General features: G+C 35.0%; 1 protein-coding gene and 1 long non-coding RNA gene across 2 annotated transcripts; one reads left to right on the forward strand and one right to left on the reverse strand.

Annotated features, from left to right (window-relative positions):
* LOC137040714 (carcinoembryonic antigen-related cell adhesion molecule 1-like) lies at positions 1–24,714 on the reverse strand. Its single transcript, XM_067416485.1, has 5 exons — positions 24,579–24,714; positions 23,261–23,590; positions 662–1,003; positions 401–528; positions 1–18 (listed from the first exon to the last, which is right to left on the reverse strand). The coding sequence occupies exons 1-5, from the start codon at positions 24,628–24,630 to the stop codon at positions 1–3; spliced, it is 870 nt and encodes a 289-aa protein (XP_067272586.1). The 5' UTR covers positions 24,631–24,714.
* Positions 12,497–19,653, forward strand: LOC137040055 (uncharacterized). The gene is made up of 4 exons (XR_010897816.1): positions 12,497–12,793; positions 13,105–13,146; positions 15,258–15,322; positions 19,059–19,653. It is a non-coding gene; the product is annotated as an uncharacterized lncRNA (long non-coding RNA).
* Positions 24,715–24,914: the final 200 nt, after the last annotated feature.

Here is a 24,914-nt window from a genome sequence, read left to right on the forward strand (position 1 = left end):
TTACAAGCCATCATCCTCCTGTAAGAAAACACAGATTGACAGAAGGTATTTAAATATACCTTAATGAGGTTTATACAGTAATGAGGAGGATTGATATTTAATATTATTGATATTTTACACAAACACTACAGACTTGGAATTTTTGTTTCCAATGTTGTTTGTACAGAGATTTTCATTTCGAAATATTTAACACCGTCTTAAACTGCTTCTAAACTTTCATCTGTACTATAGAAATATAAACTCGAAATAGTGTGATATTTTTTATATCACATCTAAAGTGCTAAGACTGTTGTATATATGGGAGTTTGGGTTTTGTATTGTTTTGACACTGTCTCTGGATATCTGCTTCTGTAGTGTTAAAAATTGATAGTCTATATGCATGTTACACCGTGATACTTACATTCTGTGGTACTGCTGCATGACTCCTGTGGTGATGATAGTAAATCCCAGCAGCGGTTCCAACAGCAGCAAACACCAGCAGAACAACGACAACTATTCCTGCTACAGCACCTGCAGACAGACCTGAACCTGGAACAGATGAAGACAGACGATATTACTAGAAAATGATAATACTTAACAATATCTTCACTGAAAAAAAGGTTCCCTGCCCAACACTTATTGTGTTGATTAAAAAACATTGAACAGATTTTTATTTACTCACCATTGACAATAAGATTGAATCTCTTCACTCTGGTGATGCTGAAGCTGCTGTTATTGATTATCATCTGTAGTGTATATTCTCCAGCGTCTGTGTTTGTGGTGTGTGTGATGTTCAGAGCTCCAGTCTGATGATCCAGCTTCAGTCTGTCTCTGAATCTCTCTTTACACTGATCATCTGCACAGATCTGACTCTGATCTCCAGTGATTTCAGCGATGAGAACGTCATTAAAATACCACATCATTGAATCATTTGTGTTTTTCATTACAGCAGGATCTAAAGTGACAGATTCTCCCTCCTTCACTGACTTTCTCTTCACTTCATCTCGTTCAGCAGCAGAAACGCCTGAAACACAAACCAACAGATGATGGAGGATCTTTTGCTGAAAACTTTGAAGATGAAAGCCTTTTCGACTGTAAAATAAACATTTAAGCATGGTTTGTACTTATAAACATTTTACATACTATTTATAATATAATAATAATTGGAACTGATCAGCGATTGCATGATTAGGCGCTCCATCTGAGCTTAAATAAACTGTTAAAAATAAAGACCCATTTGCACAAAGTTGGGGAGAGCGGACAACATAACGCTTTTTGACAGTTTGTGTAAATTCACTGGGGTTCAATGTTTTTAGTTTTTCCCACATTAATTTCCCACGTCTAGTGCGAGTATATGATTGTTTCATTAATAAGGTGTATACTTTTATGATTTCCCCCGAAAGTGAAATGTGACATGCCACATAGGTGGGGGACATTATAACATGAGCATATGATGTGACAGCTATATGTTTTTTGATGTACTCAACAACAACAACAAAAAGATTTGTGGATATGTGTGTTTTTATATATATATATATATATATATATATATATATATATATATATATATATATATATATATATATATATATATATATATATATATATATATATATATATATAAATATTTTATCAATAAAATACAATACATTTTATATTTATAATTTTTAAAAAAATTGTTTGATAAACACAGCAAAACAGCATAGTAATAATAATTCATAGACTCTGTCTTTATTCACATTTTTCTCATGGTTTCTCAATATTATTCCTAAAAGTAGATAATATAATATACAGCTCTGGAAAAAATTAAAAGACCACTTAACATTTTCTCAATATAAGCTGAGAAGAAAATATAATTTCAGTAAGAAATTTACTTTTGCTGTTGTTAAATAAAAGTTCTGTGAAATCTGACGAAGATTTTTGAATTTTGTCACACACTTTTTTTCTATAGTGTTGATATGGCAGCTACACTTAGGGTGCGTTCACACTTGTCATGTTTGGTGCGATTGCTCGTTTAGTGCGGTTCATTTGAACATATGTGAACGCTACCATCCGAACCCTGGTGCGCACCAAACAAGCAGACCGAGACCGCTAAAAAGATGGGTCTCAGTGCGGTTCGATTGATAGCCTATATGAACGCAACACGGACCAAAGACATGTAAACGAACCAAAAACCGGACATAGGTATACTAATGTCACAAGATGCGACGCATAATCAGCTGATTTGACGACGCGGAAAGATCGGTGTATCCAAAATGAGTAAAGTTAACGTTAGAGGCCAAACGTGGAGCTACAAGGAAGTGCCTAATCAATATTTGATCAGACGAGCATGTTTCAAAAATGCTAGAAAAAAACACACAAAAAGCATACCTTGATCTTCTCATCAAAGTTCCTGTGTTGCCCATTAGTACAAACGACAGAACTGCGCCGTCTCTTTTGCATAAGAGACGCCCGACTCTTTTCTGCACAACGGAGGAAATCCTGCTGCTGTTTTGAATGTTTTGAACATTTTATGAGCTCTTCATGAGTTCTCAGCGGGTAAAAATAATGCCACACGCATAAAATGATTGCGTTTAGTCAGCACACAGCATTGTTTTGAATGTTTTGAACATTTCAAGAGCTCTTCATGAGTTCTCAGCTGGTAAAAATAATGCCATATGTACACGCATAAAATGATCGCGTGTAATCCAGCACACAGCGTTGTTTTGAATGTTCGGTAAGCGAGCGCCTACGTCATATAAGCCGACCAATCAGGTTGTGACCATCTCCCTATGCCTTTGGTTCAGTAACTTTAGGTTTGCTGTTAAAAATGCCAGTGTGAACGCTAAGCGGACCAGGACTATGTTTTGTTTTTTGGTCCGGGCCAAACGAACCAAACTAACCGAACAAGTGTGAACCATAGACCGTAAAAAAATATGGACGACTCGACATCATCCGTTTCCGCTTGCCATATTTGAAACTTTCAGGCGGGGGTGCACGGCGCTGACATCTTGGGACCGAGTCTGCGCAGTAGCAATTTTCGGGACCGGAGTTCTTCTTCTTCTTCTTCTTCTTTTTCTTTTAGTTTTTTTGGCAGATTACATCATTTGTGTGTTGTATACCGCCACCTACTGTACAGGAGTGTGTAGACTAAAGTGTTGCAGTATTCCTTTGGTTATACATGATGAAAAAAAAAAAATTGTAAACTAAACCATCTTTATATTCTTCTTATTAAATTACTATCTTTAAGGAAAATAAACAAGGTCCTAATTCTTTCACTTTGCATTCCTTGTTCCCCAAGAATATCCTCAATGTTATCGTCCATTTCTTTCCACCTTTGTCTCTGTTCACTGTACCTTCTACATCTAAATAAAACATGTTTCACATCTTCCTGTGTTTGGCATTCTGTGCACAGACCATTTCCTTTTCCTATCAACTTCAGTGTTGCATTCAATCCAGTATGTCCCATTCTTAGTCGTGAGTATATTATTTCTTCTTTCCTATTTTTCATATTAATTATTTTTCCTCCAACTTTTTTCGGATTATTGTTATATTGCCTAGCCTTAGGTTCTGTATCCCATTCCTGTTGCCATTTTTTTGTTATTTCCATCTTTATTTTTGCTTTCGCTTCTCCTTTCCCTATTAGAACATTAATTTCTATTTCTTTATTTTTAAGTGCCTTTTTAGCTAAATCATCTGTCTTTTCATTACCTCTAATTCCAATATGTGCCGGAACCCAACAAAATTGAACTGTTATTCCTAGGCTTTGGATATTTAACAATATATTTCTAATCTCTATTATTAAATCATCTCTGCCAGAAGCTCCACTTTCTAAGCTCTGCATTACAGCCATTGAATCTGAGCATATTAGAGATTTTAATGGTTTTATCTCTTCAATCCACCTTAATGCTGTTATTATTCCAGTCATTTCAATTGAGTATACTGAAAGGAAATTATTTAATCTATATTTTAAACTTTTTTTTAAATTCAGGAATATAAATTCCTATACCACAATGACCATTTTGGTCTTTTGATCCATCAGTGTAAATATTAATAAAACCATAAAATGAGGAAATCAAATATCTTTCACTATAACATGCAAAACTCTGTTCATCTGAATGTTCTCTCTTTTCTTTCAATAATTCTATGTTGACTTCTGGCATTGGGTGCATGCATCCAGGGAGGAACTTCACTCAGAGCTATTGCAGGACTAAACTCTAGCTCTTTAATGCCGTACTGTTCTACTAAATGACGTATGTTCCATCCAAACCCTTTTCCCATTGTTTGATATTCCCAACAATCGTTTAATACTGATATTGTTAATCCTTTTTTTGTTGCTAGGCAACGTGGGGGAGAGGACACTGGCGTTGTCTGTTCGCCGCTTCTCCACTCACAAATCATGTTACTGTACTATTAGATTTAGATTTTATTATGTTTGTGACTAGTCTAACAGTCAGAGCTACAATTGGGACTGTTGCTGATTGCTGGCAGCCACTAAGAGGACGTTGTTCGTATCTTCGCCGTTTTCCACCGCTTCTCTGATGTTTATGTTTAAATTGCTGCGGTTGGTTCTGGTTTGAAGGACATTTGATGTTGCTCGCCACGACTGCTCACTGGTGGTCTCCCTCAGGCTTGAGCTGCATGGTGGCTGAAGTTTGAACTGGGCTAGCGTCACATCGGCGTCCAGCATGATGTTGGGATGTTCCGCTTTTCGGCTGCGCCGCTGTTCCGTCTTGCTTCGCGGCCGTGGAGCGGCTTGGACTTCTGCGCCGACCCTGGTGTGTCTACAGAAGTGCCTGGAAAAATGTTCTGCCTCCTGCATGGTGCTGCGGCAATCCCCATCGTTTGAATCGTCATGAAGACCCATCATCTCTGGTCTTCAGCTGTCATGCCTCGACGATGTCATCGGGACACTGCCGCTGGGAGAAATTTAAAACATGGAGTGGACCACAGTGTGCTGCGGAGCTAACAGAGACTTCCACCATCAGCTCTGTTTCTGTTCACCATCAGCTCTGTTTCTGTTCACCATCAGCTCTTTTTCTGTTCACCATCAGCTCTGTTTCTGTTCACCATCAGCTCTGTTTCTGTTCACCATCAGCTCTGTTTCTGTTCACCATCAGCTCTGTTTCTGTTCACCATCAGCTCTGTTTCTGTTCACCATCAGCTCTGTTTCTGTTCACCATCAGCTCTGTTTCTGTTCAAAATCAGCTCTGTTTCTGTCCACCATCAGCTCTGTTTCTGTTCACCATCAGCTCTGTTTCTGTTCACCATCAGCTCTGTTTCTGTTCACCATCAGCTCTGTTTCTGTTCACCATCAGCTCTGTTTCTGTTCACCATCAGCTCTGTTTCTGTTCACCATCAGCTCTGTTTCTGTTCACCATCAGCTGTTTCTGTTCACCATTAGCTCTGTTTCTGTTCACCATCAGCTCTGTTTCTGTCCACCATCAGCTCTGTTTCTGTCCACCATCAGCTCTGTTTCTGTTCACCATCAGCTCTGTTTCTGTCCACCATCAGCTCTGTTTCTGTTCACCATCAGCTCTGTTTCTGTTCACCATCAGCTCTGTTTCTGTTCACCATCAGCTCTGTTTCTGTTCACCATCAGCTCTGTTTCTGTCCACCATCAGCTCTGTTTCTGTTCACCATCAGCTGTTTCTGTCCACCATCAGCTCTGTTTCTGTTCACCATCAGCTCTGTTTCTGTTCACCATCAGCTCTGTTTCTGTTCACCATCAGCTCTGTTTCTGTTCACCATCAGCTCTGTTTCTGTTCACCATCAGCTGTTTTCTTTTCACCATCAGCTCTGTTTTCTGTTCACCATCAGCTCTGTTTCTGTTCACCATCAGCTCTGTTTCTGTTTACCATCAGCTCTGTTTCTGTTCACCATCAGCTCTGTTTCTGTTCACCATCAGCTCTGTTTCTGTTCACCATCAGCTCTGTTTCTGTTCACCATCAGCTCTGTTTCTGTTCACCATCAGCTCTGTTTCTGTTCACAATCAGCTCTGTTTCTGTCCACCATCAGCTCTGTTTCTGTTCACCATCAGCTCTGTTTCTGTTCACCATCAGCTCTGTTTCTGTTCACCATCAGCTCTGTTTCTGTTCACCATCAGCTCTGTTTCTGTTCACCATCAGCTCTGTTTCTGTTCTGTTTTCTGTGTTGGTTGATTGTTTGTAGTATCCCTTTTTACTTGTTATTCATTGTTTTGTTTTGTTATTTTTTTCCCCCTTTGTTGCACTTTGAGATTCTTCGGAATGAAAAGTGCATTATAAATAAAATCTATTATTATTATTATTATTATTATTATTATTATTATTATTATTATTATTATTATTATTATTATATTGCTGGATTATTTTTACTCCCTAGCAATCTAATCCTATATGTCAATGCCAATTTAATGCAAGTGGGGCTTCTTTGGTCTCTACTAGTATAGCACTTGTTGGAGTTGTTTTAATAGCACCTATGACCATTCTTAACGCTCTAAACTGAATTCTTTCTATCTTTGTTAAATTTGTTTGGCATGAAGTGCTATATACTATACAGCCATAATCTATAACTGACCTGATTAATGCTATATATATATCCATTAAAGATTGTTTATCTGCTCCCCAGCTATGTCCAGTAATCATTCTCATCATATTTATGACTTTTTTACATTTAGTTTCAATGTGATTAATATGATGCTTCCATGTACATTTTTCATCCAGCCAAATTCCTAAATATTTAAATTTCAGGACTCTCTCCAGAGTTTGTTTGTAAATATACATTTTGTGATTAACGGCAACTTTCTTTTTTGTAAAGAACATAACATTAGATTTTTGTCTAGAAAATTTAAATCCCCAATTGACTCCCCATTGTTCTAATGACTGAATATTTTTTTGCATGATTGTTGTTATGTGCTGAATATTTCTGCCTCTTTTCCATATTACAGCATCATCCGCATACAGTAAACCTTCACTTTTGGGTTCTAGTTTTACAAATATATCATTAATCATCAAGTTAAATAAAATTGGACTGATCACACTTCCTTGAGGGATTCCACTCTCGACTGTAAACTCATCTGAATTTTCGAAGCCTACTCTAACTCTAAAAGTGCGTTGTGAAAGAAAGTCCAATATATAATTGTACATTTTCCCCCCAATTCCCATTTTATCTAATTTGATCAATAGTCCTTCTCTCCACATAGTATCATATGCTTTTTCTATATCTAAAAACACAGCCACCATTACCTCTTTCATGATAAATGTTTTCTCCACTTCATTACACAACTTTATCAAAGCATCTACTATAGATCTACCTTTTCTGAAACCAGTTTGGTAATCTTTGAGTAAACATTTCTTCTCCAAAAAATAATTTAGTCTGGCCACTATTATTTTCTCCATTAACTTCCCTAAGTGTGATGTCAGTGCTATACTATAGGTCTGTAATTCTCTGGATTGCTTGGGTCTTTTCCTGGCTTAGAAAATGGAAGAATAATTGCCCTCTTCCATATCTTTGGAAGTTTGCCCTTATCCCATACTTCATTAAATAATCCTAGAACCTTATTCAGTATTTCATCTGGTAGTTTCCTAAGCATAGCATAACATAAATTGTCTGTTCCTGGTGAGGAGTACCCAGTGTTATTTAAGGCCGTTTTAAGTTCTGTTATAGTTAATTCAGAATCTAGTATAGTATTCGTCTTTTGTTTTGCATTTAGTATATCTTTATTTTCTTTTAATATTTCATCTTTTCTCTTTTTAAAGATTTCATCTAAGTGGTTACCTTTATGAATGTCAGCAAACTTTTTACCTAACATATTTGCCTTATCAACATCTGATATGGCATGATTTCTTCCATCAACTAACACTGGTATTTGTGACCTTTTATATTTTCCTGTCATTTTCACCACCATCATCCACATCTTATCCAAAGTTGTTTCTCTCCCAATTGTAGAACAAAACTGTTTCCAAGTTTCTTTTTTGGCTTCTTTAATTACCTTCCTTGCCATAGCTTTTTTCTTTTGATAATCTACCAAGTTATCCATTGTTAATGTTTTGCGTAAGTTCCTAAATGCTTTATTTCTATCTGTAGTTGCTTCTGTGCATTTTTCATTCCACCATGGTACATTTTTTCTTTTGTTTTGGCTTTTGCTGATTGGAATACTCTGACTTGCTGCATTTAGAATGATGAAACTCAAATAATCATTCTTTTTATCTATATTTTCATCCAATCCACATGAGGAATTTTTTATTTCCTCATTAAAACATTTAAAAAAAAATTCCCAGTTAGCTTTCTGAAAGCACCATTTGACGTATATTATTTTGTTGTATATATATATTTGTCTCTATTTTGCAGAAAATTGGGAAATGATCACTACCAATATTTGTATTTTGATCTACTTCCCATTCACATCTGTTAGCTATTTTCCTATCTACAAGTGTAAAATCTAAGCAAGATGTTTCCTTTCTATATATATTTATACGTGTGCCAGTACCATTGTTTAAACATACCAACCTTCTATTATCCATCATTTCTTCCACCACTTCTCCATTTAAGTCTGTACTTCTACTATAGTACTACTATACTATAGTATTATAACTATTATAACATAAAATCCCCACACCATATTTCTTTATGGCCTTTTTTATGAATATTTTCCATTAATTCATTTGTTAATGTTTTACAAGGATTGTAATAATTTATAATTATCATTTTACCATAATTCTCATTATTAAATACCTCAGTCACAACACATTCATACTCTTCATCTATCTTGATTGGGCTGTATGCTATTCCTTCCTTAATAAACGTCAAACATCCCCCACCTCTATCTTTTTGTCTGTCACATCTTATACTATTTTAACACAAAATCTAGTTGTGGTTTTAACCATGTCTCTTGAAGGCATATAATATCGGGTTTGCTTGGTAATTTACTAACATATCTTTTGAATTCTTGTCCATTTGCAACTAAACTTCGTGCATTCCACTGAAGAATAGATAACACCATAATCAATTCAACTATTTTGTGTTCCTTCATGATTAATATTTAAGATTTCATGAACTTCATCAGCCTTTGCTATGATCCCCAAATAATTTTTTGCTGCTTCCACAACTGATTTTATCCTATCACTTTTCCTAGTGTGCTGTATTGTAACATTAACTATTGAACAGATAAATGCAACAAAACTGTTCTTACTTACCAGCATTGTCTCTTCTGATACTTTTCTTTTATATTCATTTACTTCTGGGGTAGTGTTTATGCTAGCCTGTTGAGTTTGCTCCTTGGCATGTCTTCTGTCATTCCCTCTATCTTTATCCACATTTTCAGTATTCTCTTTCCTTTTGGTGGATAGGTAGGCCTCTCACTGTTTCTGTTGTTATCATTGACTTTTTTAAGTGCCTCTGCATATGATATCTGATGTGTAATCTTACATTTCTGAATTTCTCTTGCTTCCTTTTGTTTTTCACAACCACCATAAGCTGCACTATGTTGACCTCCACAATTACAACATTTTAATTCAGCTTTTTCCCCACAGTTACCATACTCATGCTCCCCTCCACATTTAGCACACCTACTCTTGCCTCTGCATTGAGCCGCAACATGACCAAATCTTTGACATTTAAAACATCTTAATGGGGGTGGGATGTATTCTCTCACTGGATAACTCATATATCCCAATTGAACTTTATTAGGCATTTCTGCCTTAAAGGGGGGGTGAAATGCTGTTTCATGCATACTGATCTTTTTACACTGTTAAAGACTTGGATTCCCATCCTAAACATGGACAAAGTTTCAAAAGTTAAGGTGGACGTTTGATGGGAGTATTTCTTTGTCAAAAATACTACTTCCGGTTAGTCATAAGTTTCGGCAAGTTTTTTGCGATCATGCGTCCCCTTTGACGTTAATGGGGGCGGAATTTCCTTGTATGGGCCTTACGGACAATTCTACCGGAAGCGCGTGAGAGAGAGAGAGAGAGCGAGAGTAACACACTGTAAAAAAAAATCCTAAAATTACAGAAAATAACTCTAAATTTTTTACAGTATTTTTTTGTAATTTTTAATTATGTTTAAAACTATGTAAAATTACAAACAATATCTGTAAATTAACAACTTGACCATTATTTTAAGGATTATATCATTAATGACAAATTACAGTAATTCTTATTTTTTATACAAGAAAATTACTGTATTTTTTAAATAATATTTTTCTGTTTTCATAAATTACGTACAAATGCATGTAAAATTATAAATAATATTTGTAAATTAACGACTTGACCATTATTTTAATGAATATATCATTCATGACAAATTACAGTAATTCTCAGTTTTTTTATACAGGAAATTACCTTATTTTTACAGTATTTGTTTCTATTTTCATAAATTACATAAAAATTCATGCAAAATTACAAACAATATCTGTAAATTAACAACTTGACTATTATTTTAAGGACTATATCATTAATGTCAAATTACAGTAATTCTTATTTTTCTATACAGAAAAAATACTGTATTTTTTATATAGTATTTTTCTGTTTTCATAAATTACATACAAATGCATGTAAAATTACAATTAATATCTGTAAATTAACAACTCAACCATTATTTTAAGGATCATATCCTTCATGACAAATTACAGTAATTCTCAGTTTTTAATACAGGAAATTACCTTATTATTTATACAGTAATTTTTTCTATTTTCATAAATTACATAAAATTCATGTAAAATTACAAACAATATCTGTAAATTAACAACTTGACTATTATTTTAAGGACTATATCATTAATGACAAATAACAGTAATTCTTATTTTTTATACAGGAAAATGACTATTATTTATAGAGTAGATCTCTGTTTTCATAAATTTGATAAACATTAATGTAAAATTACAAACAATATCTGTAAATTAATATTTTGACTGCAAGTTTTAGTATTAAATCATTAATGACAAATAACAGTAAATCAAATATTTATGAGAAAATCACTATATTATGGTATTTTTTCTGTTTTCTTAAATTATATACAAATTCAACTCTGGCCTAGATGAAGAAAGCCAAGAATTCTGACAAAAGTAAAATAAGTATCAGGAAAAAACAAATGATAGTTAAACACGTTTATTTTTGTCAAAACCTTGGAAAAAAACACATTTGAAAATAAAGCATTCTTCTATTAAATTCGGGAGTTAAAAGGGATGGTTCACCAAAAAAAATAAAAATAATTGTCATTATTTACCCATCAAACCTGTACAAGTTTCTTTTTCTGTTTGAACACAGAAGCTGTTATGAAGAATGTTGGTAACCAGACAGCTAACTGACTTCAAACTGACCTCCATAACAGTAGTCGATGACAGTCAGCTGTCTGGTTACCAACATTCTTCATAACGAAAAAGAAACTTGTACAGGTTTGGTGGGTAAATGATGGCCTTTTTTCGCCATGATTTGCACATGAGCATCAGAATTGGACCACAAAGCACGAATCCTGATGAATCATGTGTGCTTTTACATCACGTGGATGGCCGGGTGCGTGTGCATGGCTTACCTGAGGAACACATGGCCCCAGGATGCACTATGGGAAGAAGGCGAGCCGGCGGAGGCAGTGTGATGCTTTGGGCAATGTTCTGCTGGGGAACCTTGGGTCCTGCCATCCATTTGGATGTTCCTTTAACACGTCCCTACCTAAGCATTGTTGTAGACCGTGTACACCCTTTGATGGAAAACGGTATTTCCTGGTGGCTGTGGCTCTTCCAGCAGATAATGCTCCTGACACAAAGCAGAGGTGTTGTCTTGGCCTCAAAATTCCCCAGATCTCAATCCAATCGAGCATCTGTGGGATGTGCTGAACAAACAAGTCTGATCCATGGTGGCCCTGCCTTGCAACTTACAGGACTTAAAGGATCTGCTGCTAACATCTTAGGGGTCAGGGCTGTTTTAGCAGCAAAAGGGGGACCAACACAATATTAGGAAGGTGGTCATAAAGCCTCATCATTGTCTACACCATCTGTGTATGGTGTAACTTGTATGGAATTATGGCAATATTAGCAAACAAGTGTTGCTTTGGACAGAGCATCCACCCTAAATCAACAAGTTATGTTATAGTGCCACACAGTAAAAGGGAAAATGAAAGTTGACAATAGGCAAGATTATTTCTAAAGGAAAGGTCAGTAATTTGTACAAATGTAAAAGGGTCATTATAGGTCACATGAATGTAACTGTAATGCCACCAAGATGCAGAAATTGAAATTAATACATATGCAGTGTTTACGCTGTATGTGTTTAGCAGAGTAGGGGTTGGTATATATATATATATGTATATGTATGTATGTATGTATGTATGTATGTATGTATATATGTATGTATGTATATATATATATATATATATATATATATATATATATATATATATATATATATATATATATATATATATATATATATATATATATATATATATATATATATATATATATATATACACACACACAATTTAAACAAATCATTAATTCATTGTCTCTCTGTATTGCTTTGAGCATGATTGGTTATTCTGACTGTCATCCGGTATACTGGCCAATGACAAATGCGCGCGCCTTTTACAGGTCAAATTTGAATTATACGTTTGTTGTAGAGTGAGTGTGTGCGCTGCTAACGTTAACGTTACTGCTCGGGCATCTGTAATGCAGTAGCTAACTTCGGTTCTGTTCGGTTTTACATGGATTTCTACTTGGTTATTTTTTTTTTAAATGTTTTATATTTTGGGCGAATTTAAGTTGCGGGATGTTAATGGAGGACAAAAGAAGAAAGAAAAAAGAAAAAAATTCATATGGGCAACTTTTACCAACGTAACGGACATATTGGAACTGCAGAAGGTAAGTTAACTAACGTTAGTTTTATTTTTATTTTTTAAAATCTTCTGTTACATCAAGATATAAATGTTTAAGTGATAATCAAATCGCGATTACCCCAATAACGACATTAGTAAGTTACATACTGTAATCATTAACTACCAGCTATCGTTATTGTCGTTGTTTGCATGTGTTAATATTATAAGCTAGGTTTGAGATAAAAAAAAATCAATATAAAAGCTTTGGATTGAGTGAACTGACTTTTGAAAATACCTCTGTTAGTAAGTAAGTTAAATAGCTAATATTGTTGTGTGTTTGTTTCCCTCATGAACCAGAAATTTTGGGAAGAAAATCCAGCCTCACGATCTTCAGGGGTGGTAAGTATTGTAATACTAACACGAAGACAGTGAATTGATAACGTTAACGTTACTGATATGCACAGTAGTAACGTTAGTCATTTTATTGGAAGTTTGTCGTTATGTTAATATTTAATTTCATTTGTTGAAGATATGAAGGTCATTCGTGTGGGAGACAACACATGAAAACAGAAGTAACGTTTCACTTGTAACGTTAATTCAGGTTTAGACAACATATGTGTGAGTAAATGATAAGAGAATTCTCATTTTTGGGTGAGCTATGTTTTTAGGGTCTTGTTTCCAATCTTGGAGTCATTAGAGCATACTTTATATCTTTTGGGGATCATAGTCATGTTTCCCTTATGTGCCATATAAACGTGGGGAACATAGGAATGACCCCCAATGAACCCAGAGTTGCCAAATTATAAGTGTTAAAGGGATAGTTCACCCAAAAATGAAAATTAGCCCATCATTTACTCACCCTCAAATCATCCTAAGTGTATATGACATTCTTTTTCTTTTGTAATATAATTGTATTCGTCTGGAAGAAGAATCATATACTTCCTAGGATGATTTGAGGGTGAGTAAATTATGGGCTAATTTTCATTTCTGGGTGAACTATCCCTTTAAACCCCTCCATTCAAATATAAAAATGCACATAGTGCCTCTGGCACAACCTGAATATGAATCCCTATTCTCTATGACTATTACATCATGCTGGCCGCTAAGATTTGTTACACTAGGGGTGTCACTCCCACAAAATATTCAAGGATGTTGTTCAGTTATTTAGTATTATTATGAATTCTGGTTAAAATCATTAACTTTGAATTTTGTTGAACTTCGAAATAAGCACATTGCATGGCATCATTACTCCAGTCTTCAGTGTCACATAATTAAAATATGCTGATTTGCCATTGAGATTTGGGGAGTTTGGAGGCCAAGTCAACACCTCAAACCCGTTGCTGTGCTCCTCAAACCATTCCTGAACCACTTCGCTTTGTGGCAGGGCACATTATCCTGCTGAAAGAGACCACAGCCACCAAGGAAAGGGTTTCCATGAAAGGGTGTAAAATAGTCTGCAACAATGCTTAGGTAGGTGGGACGTGTTAAAGTAACATCCACATGGATGGCAGGCCCCAAGGTTTCCCAGTAGAACATTGCCCAAAGCATCACACTGCCTCCGCCGGCTCGCCTTCTTCTGGTGCCATGTGTTTCCCAGGTAAGCGACACACCTGGCCATCCACGTGATGTAAAAGAACACGTGATTCCTCAGACCAGGCCACCTTCTTCCATTGCTCCGTGGTCCAGTTCTGATGCTCGCGTGCCACTGTTGGTGCTTTTGGCGGGGTCAGGGGTCAGCATGGGCACCCTGACTGGTCAGCGGCTATGCCGCCCATACGCAACAAACTGCGATGCTCTGTGTATTCTGACACCTTTCTATTAGAACCAGCATTAACTTCTGGAGCAGTTTGAGCTCCAGTAGCTCGTCTGTTTGATCGGACCCCACGGGCCAGCCTTCGCTCCCCACGTGCATCAATGAGCCTGTGCCATGAGCCTGTGGCCGGTTCTCCACTGTTCCTTCCTTGGAGCACTTTTGATAGATCCTGACCACTGCAGACCGGGAACAGCCCACAAGAGCTGCAGTTTTGGAGATGCTCTGACCCAGTCGTCTAGCCATCACAATTTGGCCCTTGTCAAACTCGCTCAAATCCTTACGCTTGCCCATTTTTCCGGCTTCTAACGCATCAACTTTGAGGACAAAATGGTTACTTGCTGCTCACTTCAATTTTCACTATATATATATATATATATATATATATATATATATATATATATATATATATATATATATAGTATACACGGTGTGTACGGCTTTCTTATATATATATATATGTATGTATGTATGTATGTATGTATGCATGTATGTATATATTTTTTTTTTTTTTAGCAACATAAAAATTTGATGAAGCTTGTGCTTGTCTTTGAGAGATTAAAATTATGTTTGACTGCCTGTTTCTTTCCAAGTATTTTTGACATTTCCTTTTCCAACTGTGATAACTGCTAATGATAAAACTTTAAAAGTAGATAAAGCTCATTTTAACTTTTTTTTATTTTATTTTCCTTTTCTTTAGATCAAGCATCGGAACAATGTTTACAGGGCAGAACAGGTACCAACAGAGAAACAAGTACATCACTAGTAAGTATCAATGCAGTATATAAAACCATAGACCATAAAGGTATAATGCACTCCAAAATGCTCTATTTTCCCTTCATCATGCCATCCCAGCTTTCCACAGATTGTTGGAAAAGTGATTCATCTTTGTGAGTCCATATAGGCCTACAGTGTGTGCATAATTACACAAGGTGATATTCTGATCTTATTTTTTTCCAAGCACATTTTACCCATTTCACACAAGTGTGCCACACAAGTCCTAAAAACTGACTTGTTGTCCATCTTTTTTACAGTCTATGATTCCACACCATATTAATCTTGATAACTACTATTAATTTATTAAATCATTTATAAGGGATGTATAAATAAAGAAGGCTGAAAGTGAAAAAGGTAAAATGGGCTAAAAAAGAGATTTAACTCAGACTGAAGAGTCAAAAATTATTAAAATGGAATGATGCAATACTAATGCAATAATCAAAATTAAGGTGTGACCATTGGACAGCAAAATGCTTATTGATTCAGCAGGGTCATACAAAAACAGGCCGATTTTCCAGAACTGCAACCTACCTGGAGTCTCCTGAAGTGCAAGGTGTCCTGACATCTCAGACACTTCAGTTAGGTAAAGAATCCTAAAAAACACCATTTAATAAGAATCAAACATGAAGACATACATGATAGACAGATTGAGAGTGACTCTTGTGATTCTTATTAAGTGGGGGTCATATTTCAGGGTTCTTAAAAGTCTCTGATATCCTGACACCTTGCACTTCTGGAGACTATGTAGGTTGCAGTTCTGGTGGTGTCTGGTCCTGTGGTTCTGGAGACTAAAGGGTTCCTGATGGTTCACAACTAATTCACCTTAATTCATATTTGTTTTAGAAGTTAATTTATTTCTTCACCTGTTTTTTTTGCTGAATCGATGTTTTGCTGTCCAATGGGCATGCCTTAATTGTGCAATTTCTAGTATTGCATCTTTCTCATGGGTATTTAAAAAAAGGACGTTCCAGTCTAAGTTAAATCCTTTTTTTTTGCCCAGTTTATCTATAAATGAAAACCTGTGTAATAATGATGCACACCTGAATACAAGACATTTTTCACTCCGAGCCTTTCTTAAAAAAAATATATCACTTATAATTTTGGATTTGAATTGGTAAAATGTGCTTATAAAAATAAATCTGAATATAAACTTGCATTATACTAAAGCATGCTTCAGAAACTACATAATAATAATAAGTTATCTTATCATGTGAGCTTCACAATTCTCTTGGATTATTGTCATGATGTGTATACTGACGTGTTTGTTAAAAAAATGTTATACAAATGACAATAATTTATTGAAAAATCCCTGTTTGCACAATTCTACGAAAACAACTAAATAACTCTGTATTAATACATTCTAGACAAGTGATTTGGCAATTCCATTGGTAAAGAATGCATATGTGCGCAGACCTACCTTGTCTGCGCACATATGCATTCAAACACGCATACCTATAAACTAAACATGTAATGCGCATGTGTGTCCATCACCATTAAGTTTACACAGAGATAACGCAGGGTGTCCGCGGGGTTTTAAAAAGTATTAAAAAGTGATAAATCAAAATTGTCAAATTTAAGGCCATTAAAAGTGTTAAATGTGGTCTCAGAGGTATTATTTTTTTCAAATTAGGTATTATTTTTTCAGACTATCAGGTGTCCTATTCTGATTGAAATTCTATCTGCGTTCGCGTTAGTTCGTTTAAATATGGGCTTTAGCATATCTGGGCACATAATCAAAGATCTTTCGTCTCCGTCTCGGCGTATGTTTGATGCTGACGTCATATTCAGTGGTCGTTCGGCATCATCTCAGAACACTGCGCGCTCAACAGAAGTGGCTGGCTTACGGTTTATTTTAGACTTGCTTCAAGGCATATCTTCAACGACTATCCTCATAAGAGCAATCTTAAATGATTTATATAAAGTCTAAAATGAACAAAAAGAGTTGTGAGAGAATGAGGCGCGATCCATAGACGGTATATAAACAGTGAGATCCGCGTGGCTGTCTGCTCTTAAAGGGGCAGCAGCCAATAAAGCTTCCTGTCAGTAAAGTTAAAGAACAAAGGGAACAGAGAAAAGGACTCGCTGCTCTTGACTAAATAACTTTTGTAGCTTTAATAAGGATTAACTATTTAATTAATAGTTTATGCAGTGCAGACTGCATATAACTTTGATAACTTTATTAAATGTCTGTATATTTTCTAACTGTTAAGACAGGAAGGGCAGGAGTTATGGGTTTACTAGCATTGTTTTAAGTGTACTTAAATTAAAAACTGTTAAAAAATGCAATGAATGTATAAAAAAAATCAGTAGCTGTATTAATATCAGTAATACTGACCTTCATTCATAAAAAGATGCCATTTAAACAAGTATTTAAAATATACTGTCTTTATGTTGTTTCTACATTAATTTGATTAACTGTGAAATTATCATATTAAAAAATATATTAAAAACGTACAAAAACATTTCTTTTTTATTGTGATTAATCACAGAAAAAATGTGTGATTAATCTTGTTAAAGTTTTTAATTGATTGACAGCTCTAGTTTTTAGTATTTTGTTAAATTAAACAACTTATCACAGCTATAGAAATGTAATATTTGGCTAAGGTTTTATTGTTGGAAAAAAAAAAACTAAATAATTTAATTGCTGAATTATCAATTATTAATTGAAATCAGATGTGTATGCAGTAATGCTTCTCCTTAACCAACCTTTGTGAATGTTGAGATGTATTTTACTGTGTCTGAATGATAACTTAATACAGATTTCCTCCTGGTGTCGATTCTAAATCTATTCTTTTTTTGTATGTTATATATGTCAAAATCTGTGTGAATAATAGGCCGCTGATTAACACTTGCAATTCAGTGTTGTGATGGTTTTAAAAAATATTCTGAAGGTAGTAAAAAAGGTATTAAAAAGTAGTAAATTTAACTTAAGGATTGCTGTATATACCCTGTAACGGTATTGTTTTCAAAAACATTGTGTTTTCAGGCCACCAGAACTCCATTGTTGTGTAAATGAATGTCCAAAACGCGTTGTGTAAACGTCCCCTTATAAAGCATATATATTTTTTAAAAACCTTGTCATTTTTTAATTGAATTTGCCTAATTAAACTCATCTGAACCACCTAATCAAGGTTTTCAGAACTACCAGAACATTCCAGGCAGATGTTTAGAGCTACACTCTGCAGGAAATTCTACACACAAACTGAAGGGATAGTTGACACCAAAATTAAAAGTCTATCAATCACTTACTCACCCTCATGTTGTTCCAAACATGTATGACTTTCTTTATTTTGATCAATTTGTTTTCAGTGTTTTTTTTTTTTTTCTCCATACAAAGGAAAGCAGTTTGGTTGCCAACATTCCTCAAAATATATCAAGAAATAATTACACAGGTTTGAAACGACATGAGGATGAGTTAACAATGACAGAATTTCCATTTTTGGTCGGTAAACCATCTCAAGTATTTTCATGTCTTTTTAGTTAGTTAAAAAATATGCCGTCATTAATCCAATATTTAATTCCCTTAAAAATATTGAGGGAAAGACCCTCAGCTACCAGACCCTACCAGATGAAACAGAAGACAAAAAGAAAACTTTAATTACATTAAATTGAGCTTGTTTAAAGTAAAAAATAATAATAATAATAAAAAAAAACATTTATTTAAATTTTTTTTTTTTTTTTTAAGACTTTTCAGAGAATCATAGTGTTCTTTTTTTCTTCCCAGATGCACCAAGGACCCTGCTGATTACTGGTATTTTGAAGGATTGTTCTTTATCTGCTTTATCTTCTGGTAACAAATCATGGATCTTTTTTTTTTTGTTACTTCTTAAAACGCTTGTTAGAATTCTGAATAAAAGACTGTTATATTTGTAATCAGATATCTCGAGTTAGAGACGGTTTGTGGATTGTACCCCCCTCATTTGTGTTGAAATCCGATGGCTCAGTGAGGCTTGCATAGCCAGCAATGACATTTCGTTTCTCAAGATCCATTAATGTACTAAAAACATATTTAAATTAGTTCATGTGTGTACAGTGGTTCAATATTAATATTATAAAATGACAAGAATATTTTTTGTGTGCCAAAAAAAACTGACCGATTTCAAAACTGCTTCCTGAAGCTTCAGAAGCTTGACACGCTGATCGCGTGTAAAACCGCCAAACTGCTGAGATCATGTGACTTTGGCTCTCCGAACTGCTGATTTGACACACTGATCTATAATGCTCCAAAGCTTCTTGTTTTGAAATCGGGCATCACTATATAAGTCGTTATTTCGGTTTTTTTGGAGCACCAAAAATATTCTCATCATTTTATAATATTAATATTGAACCACTGTACTCACATGAACCGATTTAAATATGTTTTTAGTACATTAATGGATCTTGAGAGAGGAAATGTCATTGCTGGTTATGGAGGCCTCACTGAGCCATCGGATTCAACACAAATATCTTAATTTGTGTTCCAAAGATGAACAAAGGTCTTATGGGTGTGGAACGGCATGAGGGTGAGGAATAAGTTACATTATTTTCACTAACCCTTTAACATTTAATAAATAAATGCTGTATAATTTTAATAAACGTTGTACATTTTGTAAAGTGTTACACAGTCTTGTATAGCCATAATCCTAAAGTTTGAGAATTTGATAAAACTATTGTTAATTACTGAAGTAGTTTAAATGTTGTATTTTATTTATATCAATATCAATAATTTAATGATGGAATCATTCCATTTTATTTAGATTGTTTTACATAATTTAAACACTATTAAATTGTGTAAACAAATGCTGCAAATCAGAGTTTGAGTTGATTTGAAACTTATTTTATCTGCCAAAATAAAATAAATAATTTTAAATCTTTATCACGTCTTTGCATTTTATTGAAAGAGTTTGACTGTAATAATCTGGAAAATGCTTGTAAAATAACAGTAATTTTCTGTAGAACTACCATTACCGTCATTTTATTGAAAGAGTTTGACTGTAATAATCTGGTAAATGCCTGTAAAATTACAGTAATTCTGTGTAGAACTATCAGCGCCGTCATTTTATTGAAAGAGTTTGACTGTAATAATCTGGTAAATGCCTGTAAAATAACAGTAATTCTGTGTAGAACTATCAGCGCCGTCATTTTATTGAAAGAGTTTGACTGTAATAATGTGGTAAATGCCTGTAAAATAACAGTAATTCTCTGTAGAACTATCAGCGCCGTCATTTTATTGAAAGAGTTTGACTGTAATAATCTGGTAAATGCCTGTAAAATTACAGTAATTCTCAGTAGAACTATCAGTGCCGTCATTTTATTGAAAGAGTTTGATTGTAATAATCTGGTAAATGCCTGTAAAATTACAGTAATTCTCTGTAGAACTATCAGCGCCGTCATTTTATTGAAAGAGTTTGATTGTAATAATCTGGTAAATGCCTGTAAAATTACAGTAATTCTCTGTAGAACTATCAGCGCCGTCATTTTATTGAAAGAGTTTGATTGTAATAATCTGGTAAATGCCTGTAAAATTACAGTAATTCTCTGTAGAACTATCAGTGCCGTCATTTTATTGAAAGAGTTTGATTGTAATAATCTGGTAAATGCCCGTGAAATAACAGTTTTAAACTGTAAAAAAACAATCATAAAAAAATGGTAATTGACTGGCAGCAGCGGCTGCCAAACAAAAACCGTAAAAAAAAGGTAAAACACCTTAATTTAAACAAGGAAAAAATCTGTAAAATAACATTGTTTTTCAATAAATCTTTTAATGAAAATTTCTGTAAAATTATTGTTTTTGCATTTTATTTGAATTAAGATATTTTACTTTAATTTTACGGTTTTTGTTTGGCAGCCGTAGCTTTTACAGTGCAGGCTACGCCCATCAAAGCGCTGGCTCGAAGGCTGCTGCACAGGTGATTAACAATGACATCAAAAAGTGCGTTTTTGGTTGCCAGACCAAGACAGTCCTGCACAGATTCCCCAAAAACCCCGCGGTAAGGCAACAGTGGATGGAATTTGCTTTTCCGGATCAGCAACTGAGTTGCGCGAATGTTTATATCTGTTCGCTGCATTTCGGTGCCGACTGTTTCATAAACAAGGCCCAGCTCGACGCCGGATTTTCCCAATCGCCTAATGCTGAAGGATGGAGCAGTCCCAACGATAAAGGTCCCAACGTTAGAACCGCAGACGGTGAGTAAGACTGCTTCAAATGTCTGTGTTTTTGCCTATGCTCATCAAGTAGCCCAAACATGATCACGTATAGTTAATTGATCAATGGAGCATGCGATGTGTAGTGCGTGTACATTTGTTTAGCTGGCCACTATATGTGTAACTTTATGTTTGTGTATTGTAAAAGCACTCCAAACAACAATACACAAAGAGTGGGGAAATATGTTGAACTAAATAAGCGCGCTTCTTCATTCAAATGCGCTACTATTCCGTGTCTTTCTATGTAAACACTAACTTAGCCTGCCGTGCAAAACCAGTCCGCTTACTAACGTTACAATTGTCTACACAAACCACGCGTAAACACACACACAGACACACACGTGCACAACTGTACTTCTCACATGTACACCTTCAAAGACAAAAATACGACGATATAATTCAAGTATAAATATGTAAATAACACAAGTCGCTAAGCATATTATATAGTTAGTGTATAACTTGTACCACATAGAGACGTCCTGCTCTAGTCGTTTTTGCTGCTGCTCCTGTTCAACTGCAGCCTCTGGGTCTGATTCCGGATCATAGATGTATGGCTGTATCTGATTAAAAGCCCTATTTTTATTTTGAATAAAGTTTTTTCCAGCTGTTAGGGATGACACAGCTTTACGACGCACTCGACTCAACACAATAACAGCGGCGCGCACACGTCATTATTTAGCTCCGCTCACACGACACGCCCCCACCCGCTCGGCTTTTTTCGGAAAGACTCGGAACAGCGCATCTTTCTTATATAATTATAAAAAAAATAACGACTTTTCGGAGATATGCAGGATGCAATGCTACTCTATAGGTACTCAAGATTGACATGACACTGACTGAAACTGAGTGTTTCACCCCCCTTGAATGAAAGAACTATGCGGCCGTCATTTACTGACAACTCTCCTCAGCTGGTCTGATTCTGCGTGCGTGAGCTTCATAGACTGTGTTGAGCTCTCAACCAATGATGCGCTGAAGCTACACAAGGACCGCCCTCCTCATTTACATGTTGCACGGAAAAAGAAAAAGAAATGATTCAATCGATCAATAAATGTAAAAATAAATACATGAGGGAAAAATAAATGTAAAAAATAAATGAACACATAAATATAAAAATAAATGTAAAAATAAATATACACATAAATGTTAAATTTAATTAACAAATAAATAAAAGTTAAAAAGATATATTTTTATAAAAACAGAAAATAATAAATTAAGGGAAAGATAATACAAAATTGTATTTGATTAAAAATGAATCATATTTATTCTATAAAGTTGTTTATTCTGTTATTTATTTTCCTATTATCACATTTATTTATCTATCTATGTTTTTATTAATTTGACATATGTATATATTTATTTATTCATTCATTTATTTATTTTTTAATTTGTGCAGGGTTGGTCCTCCATAGTCCCAGACGTAGTACTGAAGGAAAATGAAAATTGAGCGGAAGTATGTAGGAGGGCAGAGCCAGGCTACTGTATGACATCATAAAGGGTGGAATGCCTTGTATGGACACTTCTCCCAGATGAGTGCGCACATCAACCAGAGCAAGAGAAAGTTCACGTCCATCAACAAGCTTTGTTCGTGTTAGGGGAGCCATCGGCAGCGTTGTCATTTTGTTTTAGACCACGAGATCAACAATGTCAAAAGTGTCAAAAATGTCAAGCAGTTACACCGAACACTGCTTTCTATAAACACACATTTACAAAAAAACTGCATTTTAACGTTTATAAATGACTCACCATGGACAGAAACACTGAAGATCTTTTCATGGTCTCCACTGTTGATGATCTTCTGTGTATAATCTCCAGAGTCTTCAGTTGTGATGTTCCTGATGGTCAGAGATCCAGTCTGATTATCCAGCTTCAGTCTGTCTCTGAATCTCTCAGTAACGTTACTTTTACTACACTGAACATCTGTGCAGACTTTACTCTGATTTTTATAGATTTGAGCGATGCGAGTGTCATTATAATACCATTCAATTCTGACTTGGTTTGTTTGAACATCAGTGTGTAGAGCGACTGAATCTCCCTCTATCACTGACACTGACACTGTGTCAACACCATACGCACCTGAAGAAGAAATAGTCAACATAAGAAAAACATAACTATGTTTGTGAATTATTGTGAAATATATTTCTTCTGATCATAAAGATTGTGAGTAAAGAAATCTGTCAGGATTAATAATGTACCACATGGAAAACAAACATAGAACATCATTGATTTATATTTCTCCCCAGTTTCTCTATACATGTAGATATGCAAATTCATCAAATTAAACATTGATTTTCATTGACTCATGATGAATAGTATAACAATATTTGATTATTTAATATTTCCACAAAATATGTTGAGTCTTGCACATAAATAAGATGTTTGGCTAGTAGCATTACATTGTACTCATTTGGACGAAGTTCTCTCACATTACATTCAAGCATTTGATCAGAATATGCCCTGACATCAATCTTTCTACCTTATGACACCACGTGTTTATACTCATTTACAAAGATCTCATTTTCTCGCCACTGAAACTGAGCTGATTCTGTGACCATCAAATACGTCTGGGATTTTCAAACTGGTGTCCTCCAGAAGGTTTTAAGGGGTCTCTGTCTTGCTGTATAGGCTACTCTCCAGAATTGTTTGCTTGGCATCTTTCTATTTAGATAGGCAGTATTTTTTAACACAGTACGTAAGCTGCTTACATACATTTATTGTGAAAGTTAATTATACAATGAATTTATAATTGAAAATGTCCTTCTTCAGGTTTATACATCTAACATTAATTATAGCCAAATTACGTTTTAAATGTTATTTATAGTGTCACACTCACTATTTATCTAACTTTTTCCATACATAAAAATATATAGGCTAAATGGATTGTAGGGTAGGCCTACCTCATTAGAGGTTCATCATTCTTTATATAAAGTTTGAAAACCCCTGGAATACGCGACTGTGGTAGCTAGCCTACTTCTTGACACTATAACAATCTTCCTCCTACCATCACCCTTGACAGAATCGGTGCAACACCGGAAAAATAGATTTTAACAAATCTTAGTCTTACCGTGGTCGATTGAAAACAAGATCACCAAGAGCAAATTGAAGAGAAGCTTCATTTTCACCACTTTTCCTCTCAGAAAACGAATGAAGATTCTAATTTAATTTTAGCGTTCTGTTCCTCTGCTTAAACAGCGGCGCAATTCCAACTGAAGTTAAAGTGAAAGTTCCTGTGGAAGGTGCATACAACGATGACGTAAACGTTCTTTTAATATGCATATTCAAAAATGCTTTACGCCGGTTTCCGTTTGTTAAATATAAGCAGGCCTACTTTCATCTTATTAGTATATTACATTGATTATTCCTAAACCCCGTCTGGTTTTTATAACTAAATTTAGTGGAA

Source organism: Pseudorasbora parva, chromosome 14 (genome assembly GCF_024679245.1).
Source record: "Pseudorasbora parva isolate DD20220531a chromosome 14, ASM2467924v1, whole genome shotgun sequence".
NCBI classification, from domain to species: Eukaryota; Metazoa; Chordata; class Actinopteri; order Cypriniformes; family Gobionidae; genus Pseudorasbora; species Pseudorasbora parva.